Here is a 25,205-nt window from a genome sequence, read left to right as displayed (position 1 = left end):
ACTAACTGCCTTTCTTTTCTTAAATGGCAAGGTAAGTTTTTTTACATAATTTTTTTGTCTCCATTTTTTGGAAAATGAAGAAATTAAATAAAATTTGTTTTTTCTTTACAAAGTTGTCAGTTTAACAAATTATTTCTCACACGCAGCATAGACATACTTAGAATTACACCTGAAAACACATTTTGCTATACCGTATTTTTCGCCGTATAAGACGCACCTGACCATAAGACGCACCTAGGTTTTAGAGGCAGAAAACAGGAAAAAAAAAATTCTGAACTGATGGACTGCAGACACAGTACAGGAGATGACCAGAGACTGCGGACAGCACAGGGATGACCAGAGACTGCGGACAGCACAGGGATGACCAGAGACTGCGGACAGCACAGGGATGACCAGAGACTGCGGACAGCACAGGGATGACCAGAGACTGCGGACAGTACAGATGACTGCTGACCTTTGGGAAGGTGGGGAGCGGGTACCTGAATTTGACAGGTACCCGCTCTTACTTCCGCAGAGTTTTTGTTTGAGCTTACCTGTTCCTCGATCCAGCCGTGCGCTGTCTTCCCGGCTTCTGTAATGGCGCTCGGCATGACAGCCGGGTGCCCAGTGCGCATGAGTGAGAAGCACTTGCGCTTTGTGATTGGTCCGGCAGCTTCTGGGATCTGTCATGTGTCCCAGGTACCGCCTTACCATTCACAAAAAGCACCGCTTCTTGCGCATGCGCACTTGGCACCCGGCTGTCATGCCCAGTGCCCACACTACAGAAGCCGGGAAGACAGCACGCCGCTGGATAGAGGAACAGGTAAGGTCCCGCTGCAGAGCTGAGCGGCCGGCCCGGTATTCTGACATGGCCGCGGTGGAAATACCGGACTGGCCGCTCCATATTCGCTTCATAAGACGCACTGACATTTACCCCCCAGTTTTGGGGAAGAAAAAGTGCGTCTTATACGGCGAAAAATACGGTATCTCCCGAGTATGGGGATACCACATGTGTGAGACTTTTTTTACAGCCTATATTCATTGAGGGGCCCAAACTCCAATGATCACCTTTATTTTAGAATACGTTATACGTCTGATTTCCTGACTATCATATACTGTATCTTGAGACCCTGAATGGAATGGAAGAATCAACTACAAAATGACCACATTTTGGAAAGCAAACACCCCAGCGTATTCTCTGCAAGGTATAATGAGTCTTTTGAAAATTTGATTTTTTTTTTTTTTACACATAATTGTCAATTAATAAGATATTTCTAACACGCTTCTGCTACTACTCCCGAGTATGGAGATACCACATAAGTGAGACTTTTTCACAGCCTAAATGCATAGAGGGGCCCAAACTCCAATGAGCACCTCTATTTTAGAATACATTATACATCTGAAGGAGCACCTTCAGGCCTTTTTGAGACATAAATTACACATCTAATTTCCTGACTACCTATCACAATTATAAAGGCCATGGAGCTCCAGGACCACGGAAATACCCACAAAATGACCACATTTTGCAAAGCAAATACCCTGAGACGCTTGGTGAGTCTTTTGATGACTTAATTTGTCACAAGTTTTTGGAAAATATAGAATGAAAATAAAAATATATTTTTTATGCAAAGTTGTCAAGATATTTCTAACACACAGCACAGGCATACTTAGAAGAATTAAACCCCAAAACACATTCTGCTACTTTTTCTGAGTATTACCACGTGTTAGACTTTTTCACACCCTAACCTCATAGAGAGGCCAAAAATCCAAGAAGCACCTACAGGCTTTCTAGGAGCATAAATTGTGAATCTAATTTCCTGAAACCTATCGCAATTGTGATGTCCCTGGAGCATCAGGAGAATAGAAACATCCCCAAAATTACCACATTTTGGAGAGTAAACACAATTTAACCACTTCAATACTGGACACTTTTACCTCCTTCCAGCTCAGGCCAATTTTCAGCTTTCAGCGCTGTCATACTTTGAATGACAATTGTGCAGTCATGCAACACTGTACCCATATGAAACTTTTATCATTTTTTTGAGACAGATGCAACTTTCTTTTGGCAGTACTTAATCACCACTGGATTTTTATTTTTTACTGAACTAAAAAGGCTGAAAATTTTGAAAAATGTCTTTCTTAGTCTCTGTTATAAAATTTTGCAAACAAGTAATTTTTCTTCTAAAGTGATGTGCTCTGATGAGGCTGAAATGATGGGCACTGAAAGGCTGCACTGATGGGCACTAATAGGCTACACTGATGGGCAATGATGGGGCTGCACTGATAAGCAGGGCACTGATGATCAGTGTCCTGCTTATCAGTGTAAATGTGTCCTGTCAGGATTGCTGGTTATCTGCTCTCCTATCCTCTCACAGTGACAGCAAGTGAAGAAAGGAAATGTGATTGGACACAGCTAATCACATAGTAAAGGGCTGCTGTAATTGGCCCTTTACCTTGATCGGTGATCAGCTGTGTCCCTAGGACACAATGACCACAGAGCATGCCCAGGGGGCATGCAGGGGAGTGGTTCTGGGAGAACGTCTATAGGCACCCTCCAAGAACTAGACGACCATGATGTAGCCATCTTTCGGCTATGGCATTTTCGGGAAGTGGTTAATAAGATATTTCTCATACACAGCATGGTTATACCTAGAATTACTCCCCAAAATACTTTCTGTTACTACTCCAGAGTATGTCGATAGCATATGTGAGACTTTTTTAATGTCTAGACAGATTATGTACTGGGCATAGTATTTTATCACAAAAATCAACCAATGTACTGTAATAGTTGAATCAGTACAAGTGGTCAGGGAATAAAAGTCAATGTAGCATCAACTATAGCAGTCCCTGTTTCTATATGCCAAGCAAGCCTAACATACTGATATATGGCTGCCCCCAGCAATGCCATGTTCACTTGTCAGGAAATACAGGAGGCTGAAGAAAGGAGGAACAAAAAAGTTCCTGTGGTTCCAGTAGTGCAGCTATCTACAGGGGGTGGCTGGTGTCTCACAGGAACATAATCAGTCGGATGTGCATATGGGTCAGTTCAGGTGGCCGGCAGAGACTGGGGTCATTGCAGGCGGCAAACAGGGGCAACACTACATTGATGTTGTGGTGATCAGGAACATTGTTGCTAGCTGCACTGGTGTGCTGACACCAGGGACTAGAGTGGCAGTAATCAAAAACACTATTGCTGACGTATACTAGTCTGGTAACACTGTGACTGGTGTGGCGACAATCAGTGGCACCGTTACTGGCGTACACTGGTCTGGTGACACTGTAACTAGTGTGGTAGTGATCAGGAAAATTGTTGCTGGCTGCACAGTTATGGCTCGTTCACACGTAAGGTTGTGAGCAGAAAAACCTTGCAGTTGAGCCACAGTTTTACTGCATTGCAACCACTACCTCTATTTAGCTTTAGCTGTAGAGGAAGCGACTGGAGCTGTGGGAGGATTTGTACCCCCACTATGCTCGCCAACTGCAACCCATTTAACTGTGAGAAGGCAATACAACACCTCCTCACTGCCTGCCAACTGCCCTTGAAAGAGTGATTTAAAACACAGGTGACTCTTCAGACAGCATTGTACATGTGAACATTAGGGACACTGTAGTGACAGACAGCACTGGTCTGGTGACACTGTACTGCTGTGGCGGTGATCATGTACAATGGTTGGCTGCTCTGATAGTACTTGCAAGCCATTGTCTCTGATCACCGCCACAGCAGTACAGTGTCGCCAGTAAAGTACAATGTCACCAAGCTGTGCTCTGGTGACACACTGTGCACAATACCTGTGCTCTGGTTACAGCATGTAAAAAAGAATTGTTTTTGCAATTATTTTTCTACATATGGTCACCAGACCACCCCTGCTTTGAGGTGTAATCAGATTTTTTTGTTTTTTACACTGTGATTGCTTACGCAGTCATGATGATCTATGATCTGCTGTGCCAAGAACAGCATTTGTCCTGCCTGGCTAATGATTTATGGCTGGGAACCACTGATCAGCTGAGAGAAAGACAGAAGAGAGCCCTGTGTTGCTAAACGACACAGGGCTCTCTATGAGTGGAGCGATGTGGGAGTAAAAACAGTCACATTGCTTAGTAAAAGTAGCACATTTTACATACTTTACACATTGATAGGTGCACAGTTAACCCTTTGACTGCCCCTAGATGTTAACCCCTTCTCAGCCAGTGACATTAGTACAGTGGCAATGTATATTTTTAGAACTAGTTCGTTAGTTGCCACAAAGTGTCAGATAGTGTCAGATTGCCCACTGCACTATCACAGTCCCACTATAAGTTGCTGATTATTGCATTACTAGTATCAAAATAAATAAATAAAAAATACAGTGCGTATACTATCATTTGTAGGTGATACACTTTTCATGCAAACTATTTAATTTATGTTTATTGGGATTTTTTTTTTTACCAAAGACATGTAGCAGAATACATTTTGGCCTAAATTTATGAAGAAATTTGATTTTTTTAAATTTGATTTTTTTAAAGTATTTATTGGATATGTTTTATATCAGAAAGTAAAGAATATTGTGCAAAATATTTATTTATGTTTGCACAGTTAGACAGGTTCTTACGTTACATGTATCAGATATATAGGAATACAGGCAAGGAAAAACCTAGCTGTGTTAAGTGGAAAATTAATCCACTTGTATGCATAGCCTATAACTAGATAAAGGTCAACAAGTATTTGTGCCAAGTGTGATATAAATAGATATGGCAATGAGATGGGCTGATTTAATAATGTAAACAACTTATATTTCAGTTAGTGTATGCAGCTTCCAAAGAAGCGATAAAAAGAACACAAACATGTTTTTGTCAATAGGTAATCAATGTAAAGAAGTCACGCGTGTGTGTCATACTTCAAAAATACTACAGAGACTTGACCAATAAACCATACAGAGGGGAAAATTTGCCCACTCACAAAGAAAAGAAGGGTCTATAATTATTATCATTCATGTATTTTAAATGATAGAGAGAGAATATCAGCCAAAAATCCAGAAAAAACACATGATACAAATGTTATAAATTGAGTTGCAGTTCAGTGAGAAAAATAAAGTATTTGATCCCCTACCAACCAACACAAATTCTGGCTCTCACAGGCAGGCTATGTGCCCATGTGGTACACACACACACACATATATATATATATATATATATATATATATATATGTATGAACGAGAATTTGTTTGTATGAAGATACACTTGAAGTAAAGAGAGAATTTTTGCAACTTGGAGATCTTGTTCTCATTAGAGATATATATCATATTATTATTATACAGGATTTATATAGCGCCAACAGTTTGCTCAGCGCTTTACAATATAACGGGAGACAATACAGCAACAATACAGTTCAATACAAGAGGGTTAGGAGGGCCCTGCTCCTTGGAGATTAGTCCTGTCAATTTAAAAAGATGCTCCTAAGGACATCTCGTTATGTGTATAAAAGACATCTGTCCACAAAATCTCTTTCTAGGACACTACCATGTGCAAGACCAAAGAGCTGCCAAAGGATGTCAGGGACAAGATTGTAGACCTGCACAAGGCTGGAATAGGCTACAAGACCATCGGCAAGAAGCTTGGTGAGAAGGAGAGAACTGTTGGAGCGATTATTCACAAATGTAAGAAATACAAAATAACCATCAATCGCTCTCGGTCTGAAGCTCCATGCAAGATTTTGCCTCATGGAGTATTCAGGGGATCAGCCCAGAACTACATGGGAGGAGCTTGTGAATGATCTCAAGGCAGTTGGAACCACAGTCACCAAACAAACCATTAGTAACACAATGCGCTGAAATGGATTGAATCCTGTAGTGCCCGTAAGGTCCCTCTCCTCATGAAAGCACATGTACAGGTCTGTCTGAAGTTTGCCAATGAACATCTAAATGATTCAGAGAAGGATTGGGAGAGAGTGCTGTAGTCAAATGAGACAAAAATTGAGTTCTTTGAATTAACGCGACTCGCCATGTTTGGAGGAAGAAAAATGCTAACTATGACCCGAAGAACACCATTCCTACAGTCGGAGGAGAAAGAAACATTATGCTTTGGGGCTGTTTCTCTGCTAAAGGTACAGGCCGGCTTTGTTGCATTGAGAGGCCAATGGACAGGGCCATGTATTGTAAAATTTTGGATGAGAACCTTCTTCCCTCAGCCAGAACACTGATGATGGGTCATGGGTGGGTCTTCCAGCATGACCCAAAACATACCGCCAAGGCAACAAAAGAGTGGCTCAAGAAGAAGGATATTAAGGTCATGTAGTGGCCTAGCCACTTTCCAGACCTTAATCCTATAGAAAATTTATGGAGGGAGCTGAAACTTCGAGTTGCCAAGTGACAGTCAAGGAACCTTTAGGATTTAGAGAAGATCTGTAAAGTGGACCAAAATCCCTCCTGAGATGTGGGCAAACATGGTAACCAACTACAAGACAAGTTGTACCTCTGTGCTTGCCAACAAGGGCTTCTCCACCAAGTTCTAAGTCATGTTTTGCTTGGAGATCAAATACTTATTTTAGTCACTGAACTGCAATTAAGTTTATAACATTTGTAGCACGTGTTTTTTCTGGATTTTTGGTTTATATTCTGTCCCTATAATTTAAAATACACCAATGATAAAAATTATAGACCCTTCATGTATAGACCCAACATGTAAAGTAAGAACCTGTCTAACTGTGCATACATCAATAAAGATTTAGCTAGCCAGTAAATGTTTAGTTGGTGGTCGCACAATATTCTTTAATTTCTGCTATAAAACATATCCAATAAATAATTTAAAAAAAAAACAAATTTCTTCATAAATTTAGGCCAAAATGTATGCTGCTACATGTCTTTGGTAAAAAAGTAATCCCAATAAACATAAATTAATTGGTTTGCGCGACCGCTATAGCATTTACAAACGATAGTATAAATACTGGATTTTTAATTTATTTGTTTGTAAGAACCCATATACCCTGGACTATAGGCTCGTACCTTCAGGTCATTGGACACTGGCAATACTTTTGAGGATACACTCCCTGGGCACCTCCCCTATAACCCCGCCCTACTCTGTGAATCCTCAGTTTTGTAGCAAGCAACATCGAGTAGCCAAGGAATGAAGGCAGGGTGGCCTCTTGAAGATATGGAATTTACAGGTAAGTCCAAATTCCTCTTAACTAAATCAAACAGTACAGGTCATGGGTTAAAGTATTCATAGAGTGCACACAGGCAACAGAGATCCACTGTGCTCAACCCAGACTCGAATGCAGGTAACAAGATTCATTGGTTCTCAGACAACAAACCCTGTAAGCAAGGTTCAAACAATTGGGCGACAGAATCCTGGTGCAGATGGGCCCAGAAATCTCCCATTGACATGGTGAAAAGTGCATGTAAAAGCACAGGAGGAGATAGTCCTGGAGGGTATACGTTTCAGTGGTTAAATTTCTTATCCATCTTGTGATGGTGGAATTCATGATGATGAAAGCAGGGTGCCTTTTGCAAGCTCCCAAGAACAGGGCAAATAGGAAATCCGTCTGTCTGATCGAAACTGTATCTTTGAGATAGACTCTAGTGGCTCTGGCTATGAAGAAAGATTTCCTTTAGATGCTCTGGAGCAGGGCATATGTCCTCATTGAAGTGGGAGACAGACACCGCTTTGGGAAAAAAGGATAGTCTTAGGCATAAGACACCTTTGTCTTTGTAAAGTATGAGGAATGGCTCCATACAAGAGAGAGCCACCAAATCGAGAAAACAAGAGAACTAAGCTGATATCCCAAGGAAACACAGGGAGAGAATGGGAGCTTGATGCAAGATACACCATAAAGAAAAGTTTTTACAAGGGACAGCAAAGCCATAGGCTTTTGAAAAAGAATGGGCCAAAACATGTCCTTTCAAAGTGCTTAATGTCAAGTTCTGGTCAAGACCTGATTTTGACAAAAGCCAAAATGCAAGTCACAGAGAAATCTCTGAGACTGAAATGGCTGTGATCACACCAGGCAAAAGATGGATTTCCAGGTACGATCGTAGATCTTCCTGCAACTGGCTTGTCCTGCTTTTAGCAAGGTAGAAATAACAGACTCAGATACCCCTTTGTCCTTAAGACCTGGGCTTCAGCAGCCATGCCATTAAAGCCAGAGACTGAGAAGTAGGATGGAATAGAGAGCCCTGAGACCGCAGATCTGGCCTATTGGGAAGAGGCCACGGGTCATCTACTGGGTATGGTTGTGTACCAGGTTCTTCTGGGCAAGTTTGGTGCAATGTTATTCACTGTTTTCTTATTTTGCTCTATATTTCTGTGCAGATGAGGCACTGGAGAGAAGGGGTACATTAGCCAAAACTGAGACCAGGAAATATCAATGCATCAAAGGCCAGTGCTTAAGAATCCTTGGTCCTGGCTACAACACAGGTAGTTTGTTGTTGAACCTGGAGGCTAGGATCTCTACATCTGGAGTCCCGTTTCTGACATATCAGATTGAAGATGTCTGGGTGAAGGGCTTGATCCAGGCAGTGGCGGTTGAGATAGTTCACTTTTCAGTTTACTACTGCTGGGATGAGGTCATAGAACAGTGAATTTCCATCTGTGAGATTATCTAGATTGCTTCCTTCAAGGCTGCAAGAGTCCTGTGTCCCCTTGGCGGTTGATGTAAGCAATAGCTGCAGCATTGTCTGACTGCACCCTAATTAGATGTCTTCCCAGAAGGGGTTCCAGTTCGTAGAGCCATCCAAACTATTCTGAACTCCAGGATGTTGATGAGGAGCTTGGCTTCCTTTGGTGACCATGTTGCCTGGACCCTGAGGGACTGGAAACATTCCTCCCCAGTCTGAAAGACTAGCATCTCTTGTTATCATTTTACAGTGATAGGGAAGGAAAGACTTCCACATTGTAAAAGTTGAGCTGGAGATCAAAGAAACTAGGGAATTCCTTGCTTGGCTGGACAGGAACATAAGTAGGTCGGAAAAAGCAGCATGCTTATTCCAGGTCAACAAGATGCTGTGTTGGAGAGGTCTGAAATGAAATTGGGAAATGGACACAGAGAATCTAATTGTAGGATATATCTTTGATCTCAACTGAGTGTGGGCTCTGAAAGAGAGAGAATTTTCTTCTCTAGAAGGAAAAACTTAGATTGGGATGTGTCCAGAACCAGATCCAAGTATTCCAAGCGAAAATAAGGCTGGAGAGCATATTTTTTTTTAAATTGATCACCCGACCAAAAGCCTGGAGCATCTGAATTGATCTATGGACATCTGCCAACAGATGAAATGGAGATGAGCTCTTCAGGAGAAGGTTGTTTAGATAACCTGTGACCTGGATGCCCTGAATTCTGAGAAGGGCAAGAATACTTTTATAATACCCTAGAGGCTAGGCCAAGTAATTGTCTGCCACTGTAAAACGCAGAAAGCGAAGAGGAGGTAGATAAATGGGAATATGCAGATAGGCAACTTGGATGTTGACGGATGCCATGTGTTCACCTTGTCTCAAAAAGGCATTTACCGACCTTGTGGAATCTAAGCAAAATTTTGGAATTTAAAAAAAATCGGTTTGGGGATTTTAAATCCTGAATAGGACAAATACCCCCACTAGGTTTTGAATCAAGCCAAATCAATACTAAGGCTTCTGAGTATAGCAGCAGTGAGCTTCTCCACATTAGCAAGATTTATTGAGGTTGCACTGATCTGGATGTGCTGTTTTTATCTGTGGCATTACAAGACAGTCATGAGTTGATTGAAGAATCCAAAGATAAAATATCAGGAAAATAAAAAAACAATTAAGCTAAGTGCGATTTCCCCCAAGGAGAAAAAGTCCACCACCTGAGGATTCACAGACTAGAGTAGGGTTATAGGGGAGGCACCCAGGGAGTGTGCCCTCGAAAACTTTCCAGTGTCAAATAACCTGAAGGTACTAGCCTATAGCGCAGGGTCTATGAATACTTTAAAACAACAATAAAGAGAGGCCACACCAACCTAGCGCATTACCATATCACAATTTTATTAGATTTATGTAAAACAGGTGATATATTCACAAACACATGACATACCAGTGTATCAAAAAATGCATGAGACCGCTTCCAGGTCTACAGCGCTCAACTGATAGCATAGGAAGACCTCATAGCGTCCAAAACTCTTATGCGTTTTGAGGGTCAAACCCTCCTCCTCAGAGCCCTGGGAGAGGGCTTGACCCTCCAAATGTGTAAACCATTTTGGATGCTATGAGGTCTTCCTATGCCATCAGCTGAGCATTGTGGACCTGGAGGTGGTCTCATTTGCATTTCTTGATATGCTCGTGCATGTCATGCGTTTGTGAGTATATCACCTATTTTACATACTGTATATCTAATAAAATTGTGTTATGGTAATGCGATAGGTCGGTGCGCACTCTCTTTGTTGTTGTATTCTAGTACAGTGTTTCTCAACCTTTTTTCAGGCAAGACACCCTTTAATGTTATGGACAGTCCCGAGGCACCCTTTTAAATTCTTGATAGTCTTGAGGCACCCCATTCTAAAATGGGGTGCCTCAAGACTGACCATTTTAAAAGGGCACCCCATCCTAAAATGTGAAAGAACATTCTTATAGTTTTACTGTACATAACGCAGCAACATCCACACATGTAGGACACCCAACATTAGACCTGATTTATTCTTCCCAAGCAAATACTCTTTTGCACTCTGTTACTGACTAGTATTCCATTGTTTCTCTTCTCCCTCAGTTTTTATCCATCACTGAGCTAATGTGACCCCAGCGCAGATGAAGAGGGGCAGGGGAGGGGCAAACTAGGATGCTGTGCAGGCAGCTGACATCCTCCTTATCAACTGATGTTGTTGGTTGTCAGGACACCAGTGGCTAGATGGTCATAATGGTGCACAATGAAAACCTGTGGCTTTGTGTAACAGGCCGGCGTGTTCCACCCACTGGCTTGTATACAAGTTTTGGGCAATTTTTATACATTTTGCCAAGGCACCCCTGAAGAAAACGTAAGGCATCCCAGGGTGCTTGGGCACCCTGGTTGAGAAAGGCTGTTCTAGTATATGAAAGAATACCCACAGGGGGTAGCAAGATGCTTTACGCTATACCTATAAGCCAGTCAAGTGGAGAGTTCATCGAATCCTTAAGCACCACACTCAAGCGCAGAAGGTCACTTTTTGGTTCTAGAAATACTTTGCCTGTGTCCTGCACTGTATAATTGAGATATTTAGGGTTTCAGGTCAGACAAACCAAACAATAACAGGGAATGCATGCTAACCAGTGCAACGAAGGACATCACAGCAAATATTTAATATATAAATACTGTGAATAAAGAATCACATCTAAAGTCTCTGTTGCAGATAATGTTGACATTCTTACCTGATGACCACATTTAAGGCACAACCAAACTTCAGCTGAGGCTACAGGCTCTCCATCCTTCATCCTCCTTTCTTTAATACAGTCTGTGCATGATGACCACACATTTTGTGATACTGCTCTTTTGACCTCGTTTACATCCACTGCTTGGCTAACATGATGGCAAGTAAGTCCTGTTAAATAAAATAGTATAATTCTTACAATTCTTGCAATATTTACCTTATGTTTTTATAATATATCGGTGGACTCAAAACTGCGGCCCTTTAATTGCCATTATCTGGCCCTTGGGGAGCTATTCCTCCCGCTGATATGAGGCACCATTCCTTCCACTAACACAAACATTGGGACATAGTTCCTCACACTGATTTAAACTACAGAACACTATTACTTCCACAAACACTAAAGATGGTGTACTTTTCCTCCCACAGGTACCATCATTGGGGTACTATTCCTGCCACTGACATCAACAATGGGGCATAATTCCATCCACGGATATAAAATACAGAGCACTATTACTCCCGCTAACACTAAAGATGAGGCACTATTCATGCCACTGACACCAATGTTGGAGCACCAGTCCTTCCACTGAAACCAATGTTGGGGCATCAGTCCTTCCTCTGACACAAGTATTGGGGCAAATTTTCTTTCATTGATACTAATGGTGGGGAACCATTCCTTCCACTGACACCAATGTTGGGGCACTATTCCTCTCACAGATACCAATAATAGGGTGCTATTCTTTCTACTAACACCAACGATTGGGCACTATTTCTGCTGCATTTTCCACTCCCACTGGTTACAGTCCGGCCTCCCTTAAGTCAGAAGATGATAAAATGGCCCTTTGTTCAGAAAGTGTGGAGACACCTGTAATATATTATACTGGAGCTCTTGTGAAAGCTTAATCTTGTGGATTTGTATTTTACTTATAAAAGAGGATTCTTTGAAAATTCCTGGGCTAAGAATGTTCCAGCGTCCCTGCCCTAACCCAAACTTCCCATGCCACGCATTACATTTAAACTAGTAAACCTCTCCGGACCTCCTGTGCAACCAAAAGCCCATGTTCCAGTACTCAAAAGTAGAGAATAACAAGTTGATTCAAGTAAACCAGGATTTGACTCATAATGTAAATTCAGTAAGAGGGGGTGCCAGAAAGAATGTGCCCATTTACCTTAGTCCAACTACCCCATACTGTCTTTTCAGATTTTATACCATAATTTTAATATGCTACTTTGATAAATGTTAAACCACCAAAACGGGAAGTAGAAACTCAAATAATTCCTCTGTCCCAGATCTCCATTGGATCATATTACATTATACTCATATGATAGTTACTTACCAATATACAGTATAATCGTATATTAAATTTTACCAAAAGGTTACTGGATATTAGGGATATATGTTGTATACTGGTGGTGATCAACTTACTAAATATAGACAGCCTTGTGTGCAGCCCCTGGTTTGCCAAAAAAGCAACATAAAAGATTTGTTTTTGGAAATGTTATGGTGTGAATAAGATATTTAAATGGCTGGGGAGGAACGTGCTGTCAGTGGGGTGTGAAGTGGTTGGGAATGCATGTTTGTCAGCATGGGTGGGGAGGTAAGGAGGTTGGAAAGGAATGTAGATGTGGTGGTGGAGGGATGTCTGCCAGCAGAGAGGATGGCGAGAGAATCTGCTGCATCCAGGTGCTGTACATGGGATGGTAAAGAGACCAGAAAGGGATGTCTGCTAGTGAGAAAATCTTCCAAATTTAGATTCAAGGGGAAGAAGCTGAGGTTTCTGGAGAGTAAGGTCTATCAGCAAGGGGGGGCAGATTTCCTCTATGGGCTCCACATCCAGGACACAATCAATCTTTCTCTGTATTGTACAAGTATACCAAACACAGGTTGGGCAGTTTTATAAGGTTCCTGTGGATCCAGGAGAGCAATGGTGGGTGGATATTGTGTTATGTGTGGGCGATTTCTGAAAATGATGAAGAGTAGGAAAGAATATGATACCAGAGTATTATGTTGACCCGTCCTGTTTCAAAGCACTCTTAGTGACCATTATATAGAAGTTTAGCAAGTCAAGCAGTGGATTGTTTCAACTACTGGGCTTAGTGCCTGACTGAGGCTATCATTGGCAGTCAGCAGTTCAAAAATACAGTCTGTTAGAAGCCCACTGTGATCTGGAGAAAAGGTGACCTGCACATGGTGTGTTGGGCACCACATTGGCCTCCGTGCTTGTTACAGATTGCTCATTTTGCTCTGGTGCTGCAGACCAAGATACAAAGCAAAGAGTTCTCTGCACTCCTTTTATTCTTGCCTGGCCTCACCATTGGGTTATAGATGAAGCTCATTATGCCGTTTCTTTGTGTGTTGCTATTCTTATGAAGAAAAAGCCCCTAGAGAAAACATTTTTAAGTTACATCAGATATTCATGCAGCAAACTTGAAACATGGGGATAAAACTGGAGAGTTGCTAAGCAGATTGTGAGTTCATGCATATATTTTAAACATCCACACCCCCATAACTTTACATCATTTTCTAAATTTAGATTCAGCTGGGTAATCTCTAACCTAAGTGGGCATGGATGCGTCACCAAAAGTTGGTAAAATGCATTTTTTGTAAATGTTCTAAAATAGGAACCAGAGAAATTAAGAACACCTAACCAACTTATGAATAGATAGTGGCAGGGAGGCACTTAAGGTATTTTAGCAACAGATGTCCAGTTAATTTTTGATTTTTGTAAAAAAAATATTTGTATACAGTGCTCAGCATAAATGAGTACACCCCAACAGATTTGTAAAAAAAACCCCTTTACTTTACTTTCAGAATCAACATTTTCTATGGGACCCTATACTACAAAATACTACCACAAATGCGGGTTATTGATTGCAAACAAGATTTGTTAATTTGCACACACAAAAAAGCATTTTTCCTTACAAGTTCGTTCAAGACTATATTGCGAAAATTAATACACCCCAATGAAAATCTTAGGAGCAAAGCTAAATTTTAGACAACAAAATCTTAATTACCAAGGAAAAAACTACAGGTAAGTTTAATTATTCATTAAATGGGTGTCCAGCAGACAGTTGATTATAAAAGGGCATTGCTTAACAAAGAAAACCCCTTCCCATTTCATGCAATTGGCCACATGGAAGAGAACTGTCACAAGGCCTGAGAAAGAAAATAATTTCTTTACACAAGAAAGGTGAAGGCTACAAGAATATCAGCAAAGCTTTACTTATCTGTCAGAAAACTGTAGCAAAAGTGATACAAAATTTTAACAAAGATGGAACTGCAACCATTTCATAGAGATGTCCAGGCTGTCCACAGAAGTTAAATCCTCGACAGGAGTGTCTTCTGATGAGAAGGGTTGGAAAAAAAAATCACCATACAAGTTCAATGCAGTTAGCTAAAGAAGTAGAAAGCCATACTGAGGTGATTGTTTCCAGTGACACAATACGGCGTACACTGCAGAGGAATGCACATATGGGTGTCATCCAAGAAGGAAGCCTCTCCTAAATCCCATGTACAAAAAAGCCCACCTAAAATTAGCCAGGGCCCATGCTGAAAAAAGAAGAAGACTACTGGGACTCTGTACTCTGGATTGATGAGACCAAGATATGGTAAATGTTTTTAGAACTGATGGCTTCAAAACTGTATGGCGTCACAAAGGTGAGGAGTACAAAGAAAAATGCATGGTGCCTACAGTGAAACATGGTGGTGGCAGTGTTCTTTTTTGTGGCTGCATGAATGCTGCTGGTGTTGGGGAGCTGTATTTCATCGATAATATCATGAATTCACAGATGTACTGCTCTATATTGAATGAGAAGGAGCTACCATCACTCCGTGCCCTTGGTCATCATGCACTTTTCCAACGTGACAATGACCCAAAGCACACATCTAAGGCCGCCGTTGTATTTCTGAAGAAGAACAGGGTGAAAGTGATTCAATGGCCAAGTAGGTGTCCTGATCTGAACCCAATCGAACACCTATGGGGAATTCTAAAGAGACAAGCTGAGCATCACTTTCCATCCAGTATCCAGGCTCTAAAAGAGGTCGTTCTTGAAGAATAGAAAAAGATAAATATTGCACTATGTCACCAACTTGTTCATTCCATGCCTAGAAGACTTGGTGATGTCCTTGCAAATCACGGAGGTCATACAAAATACTAGATGTAGTAGGTTTTTTTTTTGTGGGGTGTATTCATTTTTGCATCAACTAACTTGAGTAAAACTGAAGATTTTGTAATCAAAGTTATATTATTAACCTTACTTTCATGTAATGACCTAAACAAATGTTCTATAAACTCAGTTATGTCAAAATATTGACAGGAACAATTGAGTACTGTCCGTGATACTTTTTTTATTTGCACTAACATACAATTTTGAGGACAAGCTTTCGGGGAATGTCCCCTTCTTCAGGTCTAAGCAGTACTGAAACAAAGATTTAGCAGAATGTTAGAAGAGATGGGAAAAAAAAGAGATAAGACACAGCAAAAGCAAAGTCTGAGGGGGGGAGGGGGGGTGAAGACAACACCAGCAGAGGCAGTCATGCTTGAGCTGATAGTCATAAAATTGTTGGATAATGATTGAGGAATCCCATGTCCAAATTCAGGCCATTATCTCTTGTGTCAAATAGAATTATCATTCTTAGTTCTGAAGAAGGGACATGCCCTGAAAGCTTGTCCTCAAAATTGTATGTTAGTGCAAATAAAAAAAGTATCACGGACATTACTCAATTGTTCCTGTCGCAAATGCACTAATACGGCTACAATCACCTCAGTCAAAATATTGGAAATTGTTCTTGTACTTAAGAGCCTGTTTGTACTGCTACACTGTAAGTGTTTTTAACCGCTTTTATTAAAAATTGACTTTGGAATACTGCACTTAGAAGTGCCTTCCTGTCTCATCTGACTGTAAGCTTACCTGTAGGTACAAATGAAGAAAGGGACTTTAACACTTTAACTATGTAAACCAAAATGAGAAAAATATGACCTGAACTTAGATCATACCCTACTCTTAGTGTGATCAGTCCTGCAGTTTCCTATCGATATGCCTAGCTCCTGGCCCACACGGGATAATCACTCTTGACTGCCCCCTCCCCCTTTCTTTTTTCCCCGAGCCAGGCCAGTTCTCTTTTCAAATATCCTCTCCTTTCTTGGTCTCTCTCTCCCTCAACCTACACCCAACTTACTTCCTTACCCCCTTTTCCCCCCACTTTTATACTCCCACCATGTGTGAAAGAGTACCCCTTCTTTCTCTTTTGCACAGAGGGGCACACTATATCTATTCGCTCATGGAGAACCAGGGGCTTAATACTTTTATGCACCTCCCCTTTGGCAATGTCTCCTGTCGTTGTAGCCACTGATGTCTACTAGGCCAACTTTGCCTCTGTCTTATTATGTCTATTGCACTATTTTGATGTTTTCATGTACACGGTATGAAACTTTAAAAACCCTAATAAATCTTTTTTGAAACAATTGAAAAAAATCTACATTTACAGTCCTGCATATGGACCGTATTTTTTTTTACTGTATGCATGTAAGACTTTGTATTAACTTTAACAACCATGCAGCATACATGGAGCCTCTTGGCCATCGCTGCTGCTGTTAAGTACATATCAACATTGTGTAGCCAACACCATTGATTATACTCTATTATTGTTTAACCTTCCCCTGAATGAGTTATTCATGCAGTGGTGATGCATGCACAGACTTTTCTCAGCCTTCAGTCATCTAGACTTGGCGGAAGTCATCGTGCGCATGCTCCACTGCCTCATTCAAGGGGAGAACATAAACATCAATGGTTTGCAATCAGCAGCAGTGTTGCTGACTACACATTGGGGATATCTGCATGTTAGTCCTGAGCAGCAGCAGTGGCCAAGAAGGTCCATGCATGTAAACGTTAGTACAAATATTACATGTGTACAATGTACAGACAGCAATATGCCCATGTGCATGATCCCAAAGAGCTCCCAGGTGTATACTGTACAACATATATATGAACCAGAAATAGATGGTGCAAAACGTAATGTATTACTTAATATAGGAAAAAATCATAACCATACCAACAATGTCATCGGAGGAATCTTCATCTGGTGGCCGATTAGTTCTTCTACTCCTTCTCACTTTCTCAGGACCTGACCAGGATGATGGCTCCTTCACCCTCATTTGCAGCTTGAAAACAGAGCAGAACACTTTATTAGATAGTGAAGTACACTTTTTTTCCTCAGGTGAAACTCAAACTTGTAGAAACACCAAGAAAAATCAATGGTTCTTCATATAAGACATAGGGGTTTATTTATTAAAACTATTAAAAAAGTTATTTCTCACCAAATAAAAAAGCATGGAGACATGAATGGATGGGTGAGTATGCTTTGAATATTAAAAATAAATTAATAAAATAAACTTTATAAAGATGGAAAAGGACATATAAAGATGTCCAAAGCCTTGAATACACCAATCAGTAATGTTAAATCACCTATTAAGACGTTGAAAGTGGGGATCTCTTGATACCAAGCCAAGGTCAGGTAGACCAAGAAAGATTGCAGCCATAACTGACAGAAGAATTGTCTGGGATTCAAAGAAAAACCCACAGGCAACCTCAAAAGAAATACAGGCTGCTCTGGAAAAAGATGGTGTGGCTGTTTTAAGGAGTACAATACGGTGATACTTGAACAAAATTGAGCTGTTTGGTCGAGGTGCCAGAAAGAAGCTTTTTCTGCACCAATGCCACAAAAAAGCCCAGTTACAATATGTCTGACAACATCTTGACATGCGTAACCAAGCCTTTTTGTGTCATTGAGGCAGTAAAGGCTTCTTTCTGGCACCTCCACCATGCAGCTCCTTTTTGTTCAAGTGTCATCATATTGTGCTCCTTCAAAACAACCACACTGTCTTTTTCCAGAGCAGCCTGTATTTTTCTGGCAGTTGTGGCTGCAATCTTTCTTGGTCTACCTGACCTTGCCTTGGTATCAAGAGATCCCCAAACTTCCCATTTCTTCTAGGTGATTTAACAGTACTGATCGGCATATTCAAGGCTTTGGACATCTTTTTATGTCCTTTTCCATCTTTATAAAGTTCCATTACCTTGTTACACAGGACTTTTGACAGTTCTTTTCTGATCCCCATGGCTCAGTATCTAGCCTAGTCAGTGTTTCCACATAAGAGCTAACAAACTCATTGACTATTTATACACTGACACTAATTGCAATTTAAAAATCCACAGATGTGGGACATTAACCTCTAATTGGCATTTTAACCCGTGTGCGTCACCTTGTGTGTCTGTACCAAGGCCAAACATTCCAGGGGATGTAAACTTTTGATCATGGCCATTTGGGCGATTTCTGTTATTATGATTTAAAAAGGAGCCAAAACAACTATTTGATAATAAATGGCTTCATATGATCATCATTCTTCAATAAAAGAGCATTTTTTGTCATGATCATGATATTTTCAATATCAATGCCAAAATTTCACAATTTCTGCCAGGGTATGCAAACATTTGAGCACAACTGTACTACCACTGCATCCTGCAACTTCTGGGTCAGAAATTGCTTAGCCCTTACCTTTAAATTAGACTTAAACATACAGCTGAACAATTAATAATATATTGCCTTATTTGCAAATACAAAAACTGTTTTGAGCTTAAATCACAAAGTTGAAATAAATACGTAGATTCAACTGACACTTACATATTGGTGGATTACATCACAAATAGGTTTTCATCATTCAATCTACATAACGTTTTCAAATTCACCAGCTTTTAAGTATTCCGTGGTTTTATAGCAACACTCCTCTTTTCAGTTGACCCTTGCAGGGCACATACTGCATGCCCAAGAGGTGTATGGAGGGCTGTCTGCCTTGGATTGGGAATTAGAACTCTCATAAAGAAGCTGGCAGGTTACATGGCACCACATAAATTGTGCGTACAACAAGCAGCTGCTAGAAACAAGAAGATCACAGGTCAGACGGCAATAAAAAGCCATCGTAAGGCAAGACTGAAGTTTGGCAGAGGTAAGAAGAAGTTAGCTGATAAAGGATCATGTAGTGTGTATGGTACCATTTTAGGTTTTGTAACCGCATCATGTTCTGCCTTGCAAAACTTGGTACTGTTTTGGATCATGTCACACGCTAATGTGCAATTCATACAATACAAAATACCACAACAAAAAGGGAAAAAAAGGCATTATGCATACTTGATAAAACTCTCTCACTATTTAAAGTGGAAGTGGACCCACTTTGTATATTTTTACCTACATGTAAGCATAAAATGAAGCTTACCTGTAGGTAAACTAAACATGCACTGCTTAGGAGATTTTCAAGTTTTTTTGCAGCCGGCGCATACGCTCTGAAGGAATGGCATACCCCTGCCGTTATACTTCAGAGCACTGTGCTGTGTCCCGAGACTACCATGCGCATGCGTGGGCGTGACATCATTGCTGCCCAGCCAGTCAGATGGCCAGAGCTTGCGAACCCAAAAGGAAGACCAGGTGAAGATGGCAGGCTCTGCAGCAGTGACAGAGAACCACTGGAGTGCTTAGTTTTAAGGTAAGTTTTGCATAATGTGCTAGTATGTAATGCATACTAGCACATTATGGGGAGATTTACTAAAACTGGAGCACTCAGAATCTGGTGCAGTTGTGCATGGTAGCCAATCAGCTTCTAACTTCAGCTTGTTCAATTAAGTTTTGGCAGTAAAACCTGGAAGCCGACTGGTTTCTATGCAGAGTTGCACCAGATTTTGCACACTCCAGCTTTAGTAACTAACCCCCACTGCTTTACCATGCAGGGTATTTTTTTTTTTTTTTTAATGGACGTGGCTTACTACCGCTTTAAGGCTTCATTCATAGACGCTGTAGTACTGGATTCTATGAATGGAGTAGCTGGGCAGAAAGGTTGGGCATATTCTGAGAACTCTTGCTGAGTAAGTAGTAATTCCCCAGCGCTCAGATGTATAGGTATCAAAATGGTATCACGGTGATTCTCCAACTATGCTGCCCTCCTCAGATAGGGGAATCTAGACAGAAACTGTAAAACCAGATTGGTGGGAACAAATGCCTAGTGCATTACCAAAAGACCTTTATTAAAACCAGCTAAAGAGAAAGGGGGTACGTCCTCTGAAACGCGTTAGCTGGCCTATTCGGGAGGCAGTTTGGACCTGGTGATGCTGCCCTGTCGCTGGATCATCACATAGGGATCAATTCACTAAAGGTTACCACATGCAATATGAAGGTCAAGTGACCCATTTTCAGAAATATCGCATGAGATAATAAAAGAGTCAATTCATCAAAGTAAAATATTGAATGTGAGCTAAATACCGCACATTTGTTAAAATCATTAATGTCAATTCACTAAAGAACACACACATTCATTTATCATGTGACAGTAGACAGTTGGTATTTTAGCAATACACATAATAACAATGAGGGGAACTCTGTGTTGGTCAGTAAATTAAAAGAATACAATGTATCAGTGTGGAAATGTTCTGCCCTGAGCTCAGGAATGAAAGTAAATTGTAACATTTCACCAGAGGGAGATCCTCCTGTTAATGAAAGCACACTAGAATAGTTTCAGTTTCATATCTCTGTGTGCATTTATTTCTTCCTCTAGTGCAGTGTTCATAAGTTAAAAAGAAAATTGCGAAAATAATACCAAAAATAATGCTAAGTTTAAGTGATAAATATAGCAAAACAAAAATATTTAAAGCATTCGGTGAATAACGCATGTTTTTTTGTGAACTGACTACTTTTCAGATAAATACCGCATGAGTTATTTTAACGCAAAAATTCAAAGTGTATTTTTCTCAGCGAATTGACCCCAGAGTGTTATGCCATGCTCACCTTTTTCATACCTTGGCTTTTGGTTTTGATAAAAGTCTTTGGTAATGCACTAGGCGTTTGCACCCTCCTGTCTGGTTTTAAAACTCTCACCAAGTGCCTGTCACAGCTCCCTTAACCCAGACACACCGGAAGATTACAGAGGTACGGGTGGGGGAGGGCATCAGAGGCAGAAGATTTCTGCTAAACCAAAAGACAGCAAGTAAGTACAGACAGGGGTAAATAATATCTCTTGTGCTAAATTTGTATTTTTTTTTTACTATTTAAGTAAACTTTGGTTTAAAAGAGGAACTAAAGCCACTATACTTGTCTCTTCTCCAGAAGTCCAAAATCCTAAAGGGGTCCCTCACCTGTGCCAGCATCTTTTTCCTGAATCCTTCCAGATGCTGTTCTTCCTCCAACTTCATTGGCTGGCACTCTATTGATCAACTTCTCATGAATGGAGCTGCTGGAAAATTTCAGTTCAATCAGCACTGCAGCCAACAGGCTGGGGCGCTGATCAGTGTCTTCTGACAGCAGGGAGGTGTGGGAGTCTTTGCAAATGTGTGCTAACTAAACCCCTGTTATAAACGCATACTGTTAGACAGGTTAATTCGGTTGTTAGCAAGTTGGCTGGCAAGTTGTCCAAGAACATTGTTCTCTCCCCCTTTTTTTCACAAGGTGTGGGAGTCTCCCTGCTGTCAGAATACAAATGCCCTACTGCTTACGATCCAGAGTGATAGCTTCTTGGTGGGATAGCTATCTGTACATGCCTGAGCTCATTCCTACTGCTTAGCAGCATGTAAAACACACACAGGTAGGGAGAGCAGGGTCAGTGAGAAGCAAGGAGGTCCTTCAGCTGTCCTGAAAGGTGCTTGTCTCTTTTGGGCACTAAAAGCCACCTAATGTGAGCTCTGAATAGCAGCAGAGACAGAAGCTGACAGCAGCAAATTGAAAGGTATGGGCAGTTTGTAGTCCCTGGGGCAGAGATGAAGAGCATGCTGGTTGGGTGTCAAGCACTAGGAAGGTCTATGTTTCACACTGTGTTCCCAGGACATAGCCTGGGACCCAGTCAATGCAGGACAACAGAATAAAAAGTATGCTTGTACTTTCCCTTAAATGGGAGTAAAGTCTTGTTTTCACTGCAAACTTCAAGCAGGCAGGCTTTTTATTTCAGAAGAGATGCAATTTCTCTTCTTCAGTAAAATAAATCTACCTGTCTGCTTGCGGTCTTCTTTGTAATGTATACTGTGCTGTGCATGTGCAGCTAAGTTTATATTCCAGCGCACCACCTGTGTGCCGGGATGACTGCAGTCCTGTACATTCCCAGGAAGAAGTCATCCCATACTAGTCAATAAAGATGGCCGAAGCCCAACACCTGGAAAAGCCAGGTAGAAGATACTGTGCCAGTGAGGGATGTTAAATAAAGATGGCCGAAGCCCAACACCTGGAAGAAGCCAGGCAGAAGATACTGTGCCAGTGAGGGATGTTAAATAAAGATGGCCGAAGCCCAACACCTGGAAGAAGCCAGGCAGAAGATACTGTGCCAGTGAAGGATGTTAAATAAAGATGGCCGAAGCCCAACACCTGGAAGAAGCCAGGTAGAAGATACTGTGCCAGTGAGGGATGTTAAATAAAGATGGCCAAAGCCCAACACCTGGAAGAAGCCAGGTAGAAGACACTGTGCCAGTGAGGGATGTTAAATAAAGATGGCCGAAGCCCAACACCTGGAAGAAGCCAGGCAGAAGATACTGTGCCAGTGAGGGATGTTAAATAAAGATGGCCGAAGCCCAACACCTGGAAGAAGCCAGGCAGAAGATACTGTGCCAGTGAAGGATGTTAAATAAAGATGGCCGAAGCCCAACACCTGGAAGAAGCCAGGTAGAAGATACTGTGCCAGTGAGGGATGTTAAATAAAGATGGCCAAAGCCCAACACCTGGAAGAAGCCAGGTAGAAGACACTGTGCCAGTGAGGGATGTTAAATAAAGATGGCCGAAGCCCAACACCTGGAAGAAGCCAGGTAGAAGATACTGTGCCAGTGAGGGATTTTAAATAAAGATGGCCGAAGCCCAACACCTGGAAGAAGCCAGGTAGAAGATACTGTGCCAGTGAGGGATGTTAAACTGTTCATTGATAAGGATGCATTGCTTAGTATAGCTCTGCTTTAAAATGGAACTTACACATAACAACTTGATAAAAAAAATAATGTTCTTTAGCAAGGATCCATATTATGAATTATGCCACCAAAATTAGTGTGAGCTATAAATTGCCTCCAGCATTGTTCCTGCTTCTTCTTGATGGAGATTGCTATTTTGATGAAGCCCCGAGTCCCTGAGCAGCAGTAAATATTTAGGCTGTCGTCTCTACAGTTTTGGTATAGTGCTGAAGAATAGAGAGCAACTGAGCATGTGCAGAGCAGAGTGAGATTACTGGATTTTAGAAGGACTTAATTTTCTGACTAAAGGTCCACTTTAACCACTTGCTAACCGCGCTATAGCCAAATGACAACTACAGTGCGGTTGTCCAGTTCTGGGAGGGCATCATATGACACCCTCCCAGAACACATCCTCCTGCACGCCCCCAGCAGCGTGCACCTGGCGATCTCTGAGCTACGGACACAGCTGATCATGTGATGAGGTAAAAGGCCAATCACAGCGCCTTTTTACCACATGATCAGCTGTGTCCAATGACACAGCAGATCACAGAGTAAATACAGTTGCTGGTTATCTGCAGCACTTTCCTCATGCTGTCACAGCGTGAGGAAAGTACTGCCGATAACCAGCAAATGTGACAGATCGGCACTGATGATCACTGCCCTGCAGTGCCACCCAGCAGTGCCTCCCACCAGTGCCATGCAGCGCCACCCATCAGTGCTGTCAGCCATCGCCGCCTGTCAGTATCACCCATCAGTGCCACCTATCAGTGACCATCATTGCTGCATATCAGTGCAGCATCATCAGTGCCACCTCATCACTACAGCCTATCCATGCCACCTCATCAGTGCCCATCAGTGCTGCCTATCAGTGCAGCCTCATCAAACACACATCAGTGAAGGAGGAAAAATACCTGTTTGCAAAATTTTATAATAGAAACAAATAAAAAAAAATTCAACTTTTTTGCTCTTTTTTTGTTTATAGTGCAAAAAATAAAACAAGTGGCGATTAAATACCACCAAAAGAAAGTTCTATTTGTGTGAAAGAAATGATAAAAATTTCATATAGGTACAGTGTTGCATGACCGCGCAATTGTCATTGGAAGTACGTCAGTGCTGAAAGCTGAAAATTGGCCTAGGTACGAACGGGGTAAAAGTGCCCAGTAAGCAAGTGGTTAAAGAAGAACTCTGGGCAACATTTTTATTTTCCTATGCAATGGAGCTGAGCCCGCACTGCATGGGTTAACTGCTCGTTTTTGTCTGGGGAATTGCACTTACCTAATCCGCCGACCCTCTAAGCATAAGACAAGTCCCCACTGCTCCTGCCCCCGTGCACACTAGTGGTCTTGTGAATGGACTGTTTCTGACGTCATCACGCCCATAGACCAGCTCTGGACATGAGGAGAGCAGGAACAGTGCACTGCTGGATGTGGGGAAGCACGGTTTTCTGGAGTATCGAAGGATTGGGTAAATATAGCCTTTCGGTGTGCCCCTTGACAAAACGAGTAGTTACAGCAGAACTGCACCCAAAGGGGTAAGACTGCCTCCCCCCCCCACTGCCATATTTGGCAATTTTTGGTTCTGACAGGTACCCCCTCCCACTTCCAGGTCAGATCACCATGGCCATCTGAGCTGGAAGTTCGGCCCCCTCCTAACCCCTGCAGCTTTGTGGGACACTTCACAGGTCCCAGGAGCCTGCAGGACCATTCACAAAGCACATGCACAATAGGAAACCAGCTGTAAAGTCACAAGATTTTACTTCTGCTTTCCCTTACTTAAGATGCCGATGCCTACTCCCAAAGCCGATTAAAGAATCAGCTCAGGTGAAGACATCGCTGGACCCCTGGACAGGTAAGTGCCCTAATATTAAAACACAGCTACAGTATTTTAATTTGTTTGTGGGGGAGCCCGGAGCTCCACTTTAAAGTGTTACTAAACCCACAACAGTAAAA

At 41.7% G+C, this 25,205-nt stretch overlaps 1 protein-coding gene across 6 annotated transcripts in view; it reads right to left on the bottom strand.

The window, feature by feature from the left end:
• USP45 (ubiquitin specific peptidase 45) overlaps window positions 1-25,205 on the bottom strand; it is a 214,479-nt gene that overhangs the window by 187,762 nt on the left and 1,512 nt on the right. For 2 of the 6 annotated variants that reach the window (XM_089665199.1, XM_089665201.1), the window contains exons 1-3: window positions 21,125-21,295; window positions 17,351-17,459; window positions 11,303-11,472 (exon numbers count right to left, since the gene is read on the bottom strand). In XM_089665199.1, coding sequence (XP_089521325.1) covers window positions 11,303-11,472; window positions 17,351-17,459; window positions 21,125-21,133 — 288 coding nt within the window. In that variant the 5' untranslated portion in view covers window positions 21,134-21,295. Of the gene's footprint in view, window positions 1-11,302; window positions 11,473-17,350; window positions 17,460-18,976; window positions 19,107-21,124; window positions 21,297-25,205 lie in introns of those variants that run through there. The other 4 variants (XM_089665204.1, XM_089665203.1, XM_089665202.1 and 1 more) reach the window with 4 other exon arrangements.

This window comes from Staurois parvus, unplaced genomic scaffold (genome assembly GCF_062004578.1).
Source record: "Staurois parvus isolate SC_StPar_1 unplaced genomic scaffold, SC_StPar_1.0 ptg000048l, whole genome shotgun sequence".
Classification (NCBI taxonomy): Eukaryota; Metazoa; Chordata; class Amphibia; order Anura; family Ranidae; genus Staurois; species Staurois parvus.
The sequence above is the reverse complement of the archived record's forward strand: the minus strand, read 5'-3'. Positions and strand labels throughout refer to the sequence as shown.